Raw genomic sequence first — 11,369 nt, forward strand, 5'->3', positions numbered from 1 at the left:
TGCATTTTTAGGGTGTTCAATTGAAATTTAATTTACTTATTAATATATTTCATAGCATAGTCTCCAGCGTTTTCTCTAAAAAACTGTAATATACTTTAAAAAAAAAAAACTCAATTACAAATCGAATTAGATCAGATGGGTTTAGATCATAATGATTCTTAAATTTGAATATCATTATTCCATATTCCAACTTGTTTCTCATAGAAAAATCTCATATATGTGTCCATATTTTACTTCATTTTTGTAAAATTAAACCCGCACCTATTGTTTGACAAATTTTTTTGTGACTAATTCTTTTATGCCTTTTTTTTGAGCTGTGAATGTGAGACTTTTCAAATAATGTATTCTGTATTTAACCAATTTTGCCAGTATTGCTAACTATGCTCTGCTCTCTCTCTCTCTTTCTCTCTCAATCTATAAGTTGAACAGAGCAGGTAGCTTTAGTGCATGTCTAGTCATGCACCTTACCTAATCCACCTCCACTTAGATGCCATTCAATTTGATTGGACCCAATTGCTCTGTCATTCGTGAAATGCCAATTTTTACTCTTAGGTCAAAAAGTAGGTAATAATAATAATGAACCACACATTTTCGTTAAGGAGTCCATTTCACATCCATAAAATTAAGTGCCGATCTTATTCATATGTTAAAAAATATTAAAGTTATTAGCCAAACACATGAATGCAAGAGCATATATGCTTGCATCGGTTACATAATTGAACCTTCTAAAAATAACCTATATGCCTTCTTTGTACACCTTCCTGTACCACCCACTAAGATTTTACCATCCTTGTCTTTCATAAAATAGTGAGAGATACGAGGGAAAAACAAGTGTTTCAATGGATTTTTAAAGCTATAGGCGTAAAGTCCAGCAACTATATCACTTTTTACTGAGACAATCCAGCCAAAAAAGCAACCCCAGTAGATGGAAGCCAGGATGACCCATAAATGAACTGTGCTACTGTGAACTTGCTGGCTTCATATGAACTTGTGATAACCCTGTATCCTGGCCATTGCACCCTTTTCCCAACAGCAGCCCCAGGGCCATAGTTCATGTACTCCCCATAATACAATGTGTCCAATGCAAATGTGGCATTCCATGGTAGCCAACCTTCTGGATTTATGTGATCATCCATGTAACTTAACATGTATACTACACGACTATAAAGTTTCCATGGGCGACCTAGATAGGTTAGGACATTATATTTCACTGGATTAAGATCTTGATCTGCTACAATTCTGCAATCATGTATAGAGATCCCTGTGTTCTGATTAGGGTCTTTGCGGTTCTGAGCAGTTATGGTGTTCTTCTGGTTTTGCATAGGCTTCCTAGCAAGGATGCTGCAGTTTTGTATCACCACAGCTGCATTTCCAAAGATGAAGTCTACCGTGCCGTAGATGTAGCACTCCCGGTAGAATTGCCGCTGCGAGTGCACGTACAGAGTGTCTTGGTATGAAAGGATGCTGCAGCGATAGATGACAGCGTGATCGGCACCGATCCTAAGAGCCACCGCTTGGTGTTTATCGGGGCCAGCCAAATTCTCGAATGTAATGTCCCGAGCGATGAATCCTCCACCGGTAGCAGCTGCAAATTAAGAAAAAATAAGCTCAGCCCTTAGATTGCGTTTGATTGCTAACCAAAAGAGTGATCAAGATCACGAAGTCCACCATTTCTTTCACTTGTTAAAACACCATGAGCTCTTGTTGAAGTTTTTTTTTCTTTCTTTTTTTAATAGTTTGATATATCGGGTCAACAGTTGTTTTGTAAGCTATAGAATAAAGTTGTCTCAATACGGTAGGTTGATGGTCACTGAACTTATGGCCACTCCCCAATTAATGATACCAGTCAACAGAAAAAAGAAGCCCGTACAAGGAACAAAGCGACAATTTTATCAAATAATAAATTAATGAGCTAATGATCAAAACCCAAAATATCAATTATGTTTATAACTTTGTTAACGTAGAATAGATTGTAAAGTTTCTTTCCTTTTTTTTTTAAGGGAAGAATAGGTTGTGAAAAATCGCACATATAGACAAAGTTGCCAAATATTTCGAAACTAAAGCTTGGATATGATGTCCTTGTCATAAATTAGTATCATTGCTTCATTACTATTATGCATTGTTATAGTTATTAGTAGTAATAGTAGCCTACGTCACAAGGATATTTCAAGTTAGGCCCGTGTCGTGTCCCTTTATATAACATTCTGAATAGAAAACTGCACAAAGTGCCATATCCTATGTCCTTTTTGCATGTTCATGTGGCCATAGTTAGTAGTAGTAGTAGTAATATGTGTGTGAATGTGCATATAATAAAAGTAAATGTAGACTATGTTTGGAAACTGGTAGTCTAAGGGAGTTTATTCATTTTGAAAAGTGGTAGCTGTCAAATCCACTCTTTAGTGCAAATATAAAGGAGAGACGGTCTCACTTCCTTTCGCAAATGCATAAACTCTCATCCCAGTTTCTAAACACCCACCAGCAAGATAGTTTGACCTCCCATCCCACTTGCCAATTTCCAAACAGAGCCTAGATCAGGGTAAGAAGTTAATTAATATATAGGCAACTTATCGTTTGCCACCCATATTGCATATATATCGGTTATATATATCTTATATATAATTAATTTATTGGTATTTTAATTGCTATTAAAAAATACAGAAAATACAGTAAATTTGAGGCACTAAATGAATTTCTTTTGCTGCAACCATCTGTTAATCTTAAAAAAATGTAAACAAAGAATATGTATGTACAAACCCATGTGAACATAGATGAAGACAAAAAAACTGCAAAAGTATGCTTGTTTAGAAGACAATTTTCGTTGCAGCAAAAATTCAAGTGAAACATAAATAAAAAATAAAAACTACCAAATTATTGGAACACAAAAGAAAACCTAGATTATACCACGAATTAAAGGAATTTAGACTTAAACAGAAAGGAATGACATGAGAAAAAATAATAATAAGTTAAATAGAGTGCAACCTGCAAAGATTATATTTTTTTTTTATGATCAAGCTGGGGGATTGAGGCCCCCCCTCCTTTTCAGTAGGCAAGCCCTACTGGTGGCTATACAACAAGGCAATTATTGAACCAACCATACTAGTGGGGTTCGAACTTGCAACGTCCCATCACATGGTGACTTGCACAAATTGCTCCTACCAAACAGCTGGATCCATTTGCACATAATTAAGAAGATTAGAACTCCGACCTTAATTAGCAAAGTCACAAGGTGAAAGGAAAAATAAAAAACAAAAAAAGAAAGATAAGATAGCGAAAATAAAAAATAATTAGCTTCTATAAAAATGGGAAACAAAATATCAATGAATTGAGGAACCATGAATTCTCTCAAATGAATACCTTAAAAATTGGTTTCTTCCTTATAAACTCACATCATTTTGGAAGATAAAATCTAGAAAAAAATCAAAATAATAAAAAATATCATGGTTTTTATTCAAAACTTATCGTGATATATCACGATACCTATTTTTTTAGCTGTTTTTTGAGAATTTTTCAGGTTTTTGAAGCAAATGCCGATATATCGTTATATATAGGCTATATACAGCCTATATTGTTACCATGGCCTAGATTTTGTGCTTCTTATCTATTTGTTTCATATGGAAAATTTTTGCTACATTATTACAAAAGACCAGCTGTTCTAAATTATAAAGAAAATAATTTTTCATTTAAGACGAAAAACTTAGCCATAAACTTCATGCTTCTTTTGTTTTATTTTTTCACAAACACGACAGGCATTTTTTGGTTTTTTTCTTATCAAAGGCTATTCAAAATCAGGTGATTAGTAGGCATTGGTTTGTAGGTTACAGATCTAAAGATGAATCTTGGCATGGTCTCGTGCAAACAAACAAGGGATGTCAAATCGCCACCTTTTGAAGATTTGAGAATCCTTTTCAATTTAAAAACAAAAGTTTTCCTGACGCCTATTAGAAAAAACCAAAAGAATTTTGGTTTCAAGGAGGTGATCACATTTGTAATCCTCCCTCTAATCCTGGATCTTTGTATTTTTTTTATGAAGAAGAACCCTAAAAAATAACCGGGTCACTTAATGGGTCTACCTCCTTGTGAGGTAAACCCTGGGCCCGACGCCCGAATCCCATCAGTTAAAGGCACCTGCACACCCAATGAGAATCAAACCTGGGAGAAAGGGGTCGTCAGCACCTTCACCCCATGTCACTAGGGTGACTTTGGGTGGGTGTTGGGATCTTTGTATCTTAGATCGTCTGATGAGATCTGAGGCATTCTAACACGATCTTATTGATTAGACCACCGATTTTAATTCTAGTTGGGGCTATTTATGAAAAACATGCCCATTTTTTTTTTTATTATGATTCGTACTTAAAAGATTGGGTAACTTGGATGTATATATACCTCCTTTATTTTATGGTTAACCAAAAGCATACCTATGGTTAATTTCTTAAGTTTCTTTTTTGATAATCCAAGAGAAGAATCCCCTCCATCACTTACGGCACATTGGCTGGCCTCTGATTGGTAAAACCCTTGAGGTGCCCCCTGCCCAGAACACACCCCAGCTTCGACCTTGAAGTTAAGGATGCCACCTTTTTATATGGGGAGAGAGAGAATGGGTATATGGGGAGAGAAAGAGCGAGAGAGAGGATGGGACCATCCTCTAGGGTATTTCTGTACAGTAACCACCCATTTTTGAGAAGAATGTCCCTTGTTCTCAATCACATATATATAGAGAGATAAGATACTAGATATGGCTCACTTCACCTTTGATGGTAGATGGTCCTGGACCAACTTGCTGCCCCCACTTTTCAGAAAATGGGACCCACACACAAAACCACTCGTCTTTTGTGTGGGTGAAAAAGGTGGGGCCAACATACTTGAACCTATAAAGCGAACGGATCGGACTATTTGAATTGAACCAACAATGGGTGCCGGACCAATTCTCTTCCTCCAGGTGACAAGAGGGGTGGGGCCCAGGCTCAGCCACAGTCCCACCCACTCATCCCTGAGGAGAGAGGATCATGTGGTGGCAGAAGGTGGACCACACCACTATTCTTGACCCCACACACACATAAGAGAATGGATCAGATCCATCGAACCGTAGATGGCCGAATATGGATCTGGGCCAGTGCACTACCAATTTATCCAGAAGGACGACCCAATGAAGAAACTCTGTCCTACTTTATGGACAGCAGGAGCAAGCTAGTTAAGGGTTTACCACTTCAGTCTGTCATGGACCCGATCCGATCCATTCAGAAATGAGAAACGATCCTATTGTCCAGTGAGCAAAGTAGACATTGATGTTCATTGACATTAGCTTGTTGTCAGTTGATATCTTCCAATGTGGCTCATCCATTCAACTTCAAGGAATAAATGAAAAGATTACCATTTTTTCAGTCATATATGTCAATTTAGTCCTAGAATTGAGAACCTATTGTATGCAACAAGAAATTCGTTTCTTGAATTGCATATGAGCGTGCAATCCAAAGTCCAAACACCATGGTAAAATGAAGGTGTAACTACCCTTCCTCCAACCAAGTGTGTCTTCATTGTATTTCCAAATAAGGATGTACGTAAACGGTACAGATTTGGGTCAGTTGTAGCCAATGCCAAATCCGACTAACCGGATATCGGTTAATCAGACTCAGATTCAGATGAGAAAAAGCTAATACCGAATCCAAAAAAATACATGTAATTGGATTCGGTTCTGAAATCCTAAACCGAAATCTAATCCAATTACTAATTGGATTTATTTTTCTTATCCAAATCCGACTAATCAGATTTGGAATCGAGTGGATATCAGATATATCTAATTATCGATTGAAATCCCTATTGACATATCCCTAGAATCAATTCTACTCTACGTTGGGTCTGCCTAACACCAGCTTTGCTTATCCAAAAATAATAATAATAATAAATTCTACTGTATGTTTTGTGATATACAAAGCATGCAAAGTTCATGTATGTGTATCTACGATATATGTCATGAAGACAGACACAAACCGTGACTCTATACAAGTTTGAGACCCAAGTTGGCAAATATTTTGAAAACAGGACAAATAATTTTTATTATTTATTCGATTGAGATATATATGTTTGATGTTTCAAGATATAAAAGCGTATTTTTTATAAATACTATTAAAAGTATTAGAAATTATAAAAATAACAAAAAATATTGTTTGTATAAGCAGTGTATAGACACCTTAATTTTGACCCATAGATACCATGCAAAGTGTATGAGTTGGCATTGAGACAGCCACAGGTACCCTGGTTTTACATGGTGCCTCTTTTGTGAAGCGAGAGCCTGGTCAGACCTTGACCATGGCTGGCCTGTTTCCAAGACTATTTGGACCTTTGTTTGTTTTTTATTTGTTTATTGCACAAAAAAATCACACCCAGAATAAAAAACCTAATCGTGTTCGTCTTAGTCTGCATACCTATATGGACCTTTACAGAGAGGGTAATTTTTTAAGGGTGTCTCAGCAAACATGAGAAATTAGTCATTTTCATAAATCTCCAGTAAATTCAGGTAAAAAAGGGTGTCTCAGCAAACATGAGAAATTAGCCATTTTCATAAATCTCCAGTAAATTTTCTAGCTGAGGGAGGAACAGAGAATGTACCAAATGTGGCTGTGTGGAAGGTGGTGTATCCACCCATGATGCTTCTTGACCCTGTAATTATGGTTTTACCCATCCCATCCCCAATGATCATCACATTCCATTTCTTCCTTCCCACCTTCAAGTATTCCTGGTACCTGATAATAAACCACAAAAAAGTAAACAAGTTAAAGAGGTTGCGTCTTGAATTCTCTCTGCCATTATTAGTTCAACGCTGCTAAAGGAAGCAAAGCAAAACGAAACGGTGTTCTCCTCAACTGAAAAGGTACATGTGTCATAAAGGCAGTACATTTTTTTCCAAGTGTAGATCTCAATTTCACTTTCGTCATTAAAACTACAACTACAAAATACTGCAACAATTAAGAAGGGTAAATCGGTTTCAGATGAAGTATTCCTTAAATTACTGTCAAGTAAATTGTACTTAACAGACAGTAAATCTCCATTAAGTAAACAGACTAAAAAAGAACCAGATGAGGTCAGACTCAGAGTGTGCTCTGACTGTAATCCTTTGGATGCTGTTCATCTCAAGATGAACGACATCCAAACCTGTATGAATGAGATGCCCATCACTTGGATGGGCCCCAGTTTTTCTTCTTCTTCTTTTCCTGATGTTTGTTCTTGTTTGGGATGGATGGCATCGATCTAAAATGTTTAAAATGAATGAGCCTTATACACTGTTTGATGGGTGGTCTTTATTTTTAAGATGAAGGTCATCCAAGGCATCTCAGAGGTATCCTCTCTCAAGAAGAACACAAGTAAAGTGAGATGGGAACATGTCAGAGAGAAGAGAGAGCTGTTGATCTCAAGAAGAAGAACATTCAAAAGTGTACAAATGAGATGGCCATCACTTGGATGGGCTCCACCTCTTTTCCCAATGTGAGTGCTTCGGATGGGGGACATGCCGGCACGTGAATGGTTTAAAAACGAAGGGCTCACAGTGAGCCTTAATTACTGATTGATGGGTGTTGTTTAGCGCCACTAATTATTTTGCGGTAACAATAGTAAAGAATCGGATAATTTACATATAGGGTGCCGACGCATGGTGAAACTTTTTATTGATATATTTTCTTTTCTTTGATGATGAAGTTTCTTGCGGAAGCAAGTAATCTCCGGGTGGGGTCACCGACACCCAAGCCCTTAAGAAACAACGCAACGCATGGTGAATTTATGTGATAGTCTCATATTTTAATAGTAGTTGGTCGTTGACTGACCGTATTAATTTTACATCAAGTGCAGGTATAAAAGTGACATCAATAATCTACAGGAAGAAAAAGGTTAAAAATGACATTTAAAAAAAAAAGAAGAAATATATTTTTTGAGTTTTTTACTGGGCTGTGGGAGATGAAGGGGATTCAATGAATAGAGAATTTGAATGATCTCTTGAAAAGCTAGTAGCTCCACTCCTTTGTTTGGGACACCCACTTTGAACTTTGGGGCTTTTGATACTTTATTGTGACTTATGCCCTGACCAGTTGTGGGTGCCACCTCAGTTGAGAAATTGAGGGGAAATTGAGAGAGAAATGCCAATCATGGATGAGTAATGTGGGGCTCCCAAAATGGGGAATAGAGACTTAATTTGGACATTGTTGGATGAAGGGAAGAGACTACTGAGACAAAATTGACGTGTGTGGTCATTCAATTGTCTTTGGGACAGCAAATGAGCAGCAATCCATGGGCCACAAGGACAATGGTGGGGCCCATTTTTTATATATGGAGCTTGATCTTGTGGTCCCAACAATAATAGGCTTTCTGATATCCTGTAGTTGCCGATTCCGCAAGATCAATGGCCCCCATTCATGGTGCTTTGATTATAGGTGGGCAAGCCACTCACATTCCAACATTACTCTTGCAGCAAAACTGAGGGCAATCTGGGCAGTATCTGCTGTAAGATTGTGTGTTCCACAGATTGGTAATTACACTCTTTCCCCTGCTACGAAAAGTAGCAATAGTCTTTTCATGCTTTATAAAGTGCTACGACTTTTACTCAATAGTAACGGAGGATTTCGGTGATTTTTAAATCATGGAAAAGGACAAAATAAAATCACTGAATGCATGAGATTCCTAAAGAGCAATTCACAAAGAAAAGCCCTACCTTTTCACATAATCACCTCCACTCAAGTTCTTTCCCACTTTTTCAAAGCACCCACATGGACACTGGTCTGTGTTTGGATCTAAGGGTATTGGGAGTTGAGTGGAGGAGTTAATATGAGAGGGTTTTGTGAAGTTCTGAACTCAAAGGAAGACTCGAGGTAACTGGTTAAATTCGTACAGTCTCTTTGGAATTTATGAATTGGCTTTTTCATAAATTGAGCCCAAAGTAATTCAACATTACCATTCATGAAGATCAACAAAATGTTGAACCCATGAACTGAACAAGAGCAAAAGCCAAAACAAATAAAGAAAGCACAACAGAAAAGAACATCAGACAGATAAACGGGCTCACGCCGGAGCTGCTTGCTCAGATTGCGGCAAAAGAGAGGTAGCATTAGCAGGAGGGAGCGGAAGATCAGTAAGATGCATAGGAAGATCAGTAAGATGCATACGCAAGATCGCATAAACATCTACCAAGATTTTTCATAAATTGAGAAGGGAATTGCCAATCACTTCAGAAACAGGGAATCAAATAAAGGTGAATAAGTAAATTGGGAATTGTCGATCCCCCCCCCCCCCCTATCGTGTCTCATATTCTCTCTCACTTCCCTCGATAAAATTGGAGAAACAGCATAACTAAATACAGTTTCCCATTGCTTTCTTTGCACAATCAGACCATCCTCAATTCGAAAGCATCCTTTCAAATTGAAGTGATGCTATCGATTAATAAATGCATCAAGATGCTTAATCGATGTATCCAATGAATTGAACCTTTTTTTTTCCTTTTTGATGGCACAATTTGAGGATATCCCATTTATGAGATTGAATCGAAGGGCCCTTTGTTAAGATGATGCAATTCTACCAATCCAGCTATCATATTCAACCCCAACTACACCTAGCTGCTCTTCAAAGAGTTGAGGCTGGGATAAAGCCTTCGACGTATCTAAGTCAGCAAATCATAATTGTAGAGAGAGAGAGAGAGAGTAAAAAGAAAAACAAAGAGGAAGTCCAAAGTTTACCTCCCAGCCTTCACGTAGATGATGGTGCGCTTGGTGCTCTTCTCAGGCACTGCTTGGATCGCCTCCTCTATGGTCCGGTATGTCCCGCTCCCGTCCCACGCCACCACAATGTCCGCCTGCACGTCCTTTACCTCCATGGCCAGCAGCCTCCTGTCCCTACCCGCCAGCCATGCAGGAAAACCGTCCTCTCCCACCGAAAAACCACCTCCTTCTGCCGGAAAACCGCCAGGATAGGCAGTGAGCAGCCTGCGGTTCTGGATCGGAATCCCGGCAAAGTCCCGGTCGCCGCTCGCGATGGCGTAGATGGCCAGGCAATTGCTGATGATCTCTTCCAGATTGTGGAGCTCCGCCGCTACTCGGTCCTGCACCACCGCCTCCGCCCCCTGCCCAATCGCCTCCGTGCACGTGTCCTGGTTCGTCAAAGCAGCGCTCAGCCACGTCATCACATCGGCCGCGCCGCTCCTCCCGTCGGCCACCGCTGCCATCGACTTCAATAATTGGTCCGCGGATTCTTCTAAGAGCTCGAGACAGTCGTTGACGGCTTGCCGGGCAATGCCGGTCATGGACATCTCGGCGAGTCCGGTCAGCCCTGAGAATGCCCGGCCGACGTGTTGCAGTGTCATGTTGACTGAAATTCGGACGAGATCGGACTTTCCGGCCGACTGTGCGCCGGGGAAGGCGACCAGTGAATCGACGCAGAGGCTCGGATACAGCGTCCGCCGGCAAGTAAGCACGATCTCCTGGCTCGGCTGGATCGCAGCCTGCTGCGATCCCGAGCCAGAAACTCGGGACCGGACATACAGGCCGACGGCGACGCCGGACGCCAGGAGGAATGCCATGGCCATAAGGCAGAGCAAGATGAGCCTCGTCTTCTTCTTGGGAGGATCTGTTTTGCCGAGCTGAGTTGGCTCTGAGCTAGGTTCTGAGCTCTTATCGGGCTGGTTGATCTTGCTGTAGGGGCTGGCCATGGCAATGCAGCAAAGAAAGATAAGAGAAGAGGGAGGAAATGTAGGGTTATGGACCTGTTGTGCGTAGGTGGTGTCACTTGTATTTATATACGCTCACACAGAGAGAGCCGAAAGAGAGAGAGAGAGAGATGTGAAGTCAATTATGTTTCAGGGAGTTGGGTTTTTGCTGCTTGTTTTTTACTGTGCATGAGAGTAAGTGCTAACGAAAAAAGTAATATGCTTTGAATTATTTGTTGGGTTTCCTGGGTAATCTTGATTAAGAGGGATGCTTTGCATTAATTGAAGTGAGTTTGTAGTTAATCTTGATTAAGAGAGATGTTTTGCATTAATTGAAGCGAGTTTGTTGCGGTGACGATAGAGAGAGAGAGAGGTTTTGTTTAGTACTGAGTTTGCTTGTTCTTGGGTTACTACGCCACAAGGGAAAGAGATGTTCAGGTGGGTGGGAGCTTTTCATCTTCTCCTTTTTGAAAGTGGTTTTTGGTTCTTTAGTAATTTCCATATTCGTTATGGAGAACGTTGGAAAGGTAGATATAAATTAGTTTTTGGAAAAAGTTTTATCTGCATGATTGGGTTACAGATGGAAGAAAGAAACGTTGGGCGTGGACTTGACGAAAATACCCTTTCGGTGGCTTGTTTATTCAGTTCGTGTTGCACACTTGCATACTGTGTGTGTGTGTGTCTGTGAGAGAGA

General features: G+C 39.6%; 1 protein-coding gene across 1 annotated transcript; it reads right to left on the reverse strand.

The window, feature by feature from the left end:
* Positions 1-606: 606 nt before the first annotated feature.
* Positions 607-10,771, reverse strand: LOC149814722 (putative pectinesterase/pectinesterase inhibitor 34). The gene is made up of 3 exons (XM_089989710.1): positions 9,711-10,771; positions 6,604-6,737; positions 607-1,585 (listed from the first exon to the last, which is right to left on the reverse strand). The coding sequence occupies exons 1-3, from the start codon at positions 10,676-10,678 to the stop codon at positions 888-890; spliced, it is 1,800 nt and encodes a 599-aa protein (XP_089845836.1). The 5' UTR covers positions 10,679-10,771; the 3' UTR covers positions 607-887.
* Positions 10,772-11,369: the final 598 nt, after the last annotated feature.

The sequence above is a fragment of the Nuphar pumila genome, chromosome 15 (assembly GCF_984573655.1).
Source record: "Nuphar pumila chromosome 15, dmNupPumi1.hap1.1, whole genome shotgun sequence".
NCBI lineage: Eukaryota > Viridiplantae > Streptophyta > Magnoliopsida > Nymphaeales > Nymphaeaceae > Nuphar > Nuphar pumila.

Bases quoted from the DNA above. Each gene is read 5' to 3' on its own strand.
- LOC149814722 (XM_089989710.1), bottom strand. From the start codon at position 10,678: ATGGCCAGCCCCTACAGCAAGATCAACCAGCCCGATAAGAGCTCAGAA. The intron at 6,738-9,710 runs GTAAACTTTGGA...GTTTATTATCAG, and splicing joins ATCTACGTGAAGGCTGGGAG to GTACCAGGAATACTTGAAGG. The intron at 1,586-6,603 runs GTACATTCTCTG...CTTAATTTGCAG, and splicing joins CTTCCACACAGCCACATTTG to CTGCTACCGGTGGAGGATTC.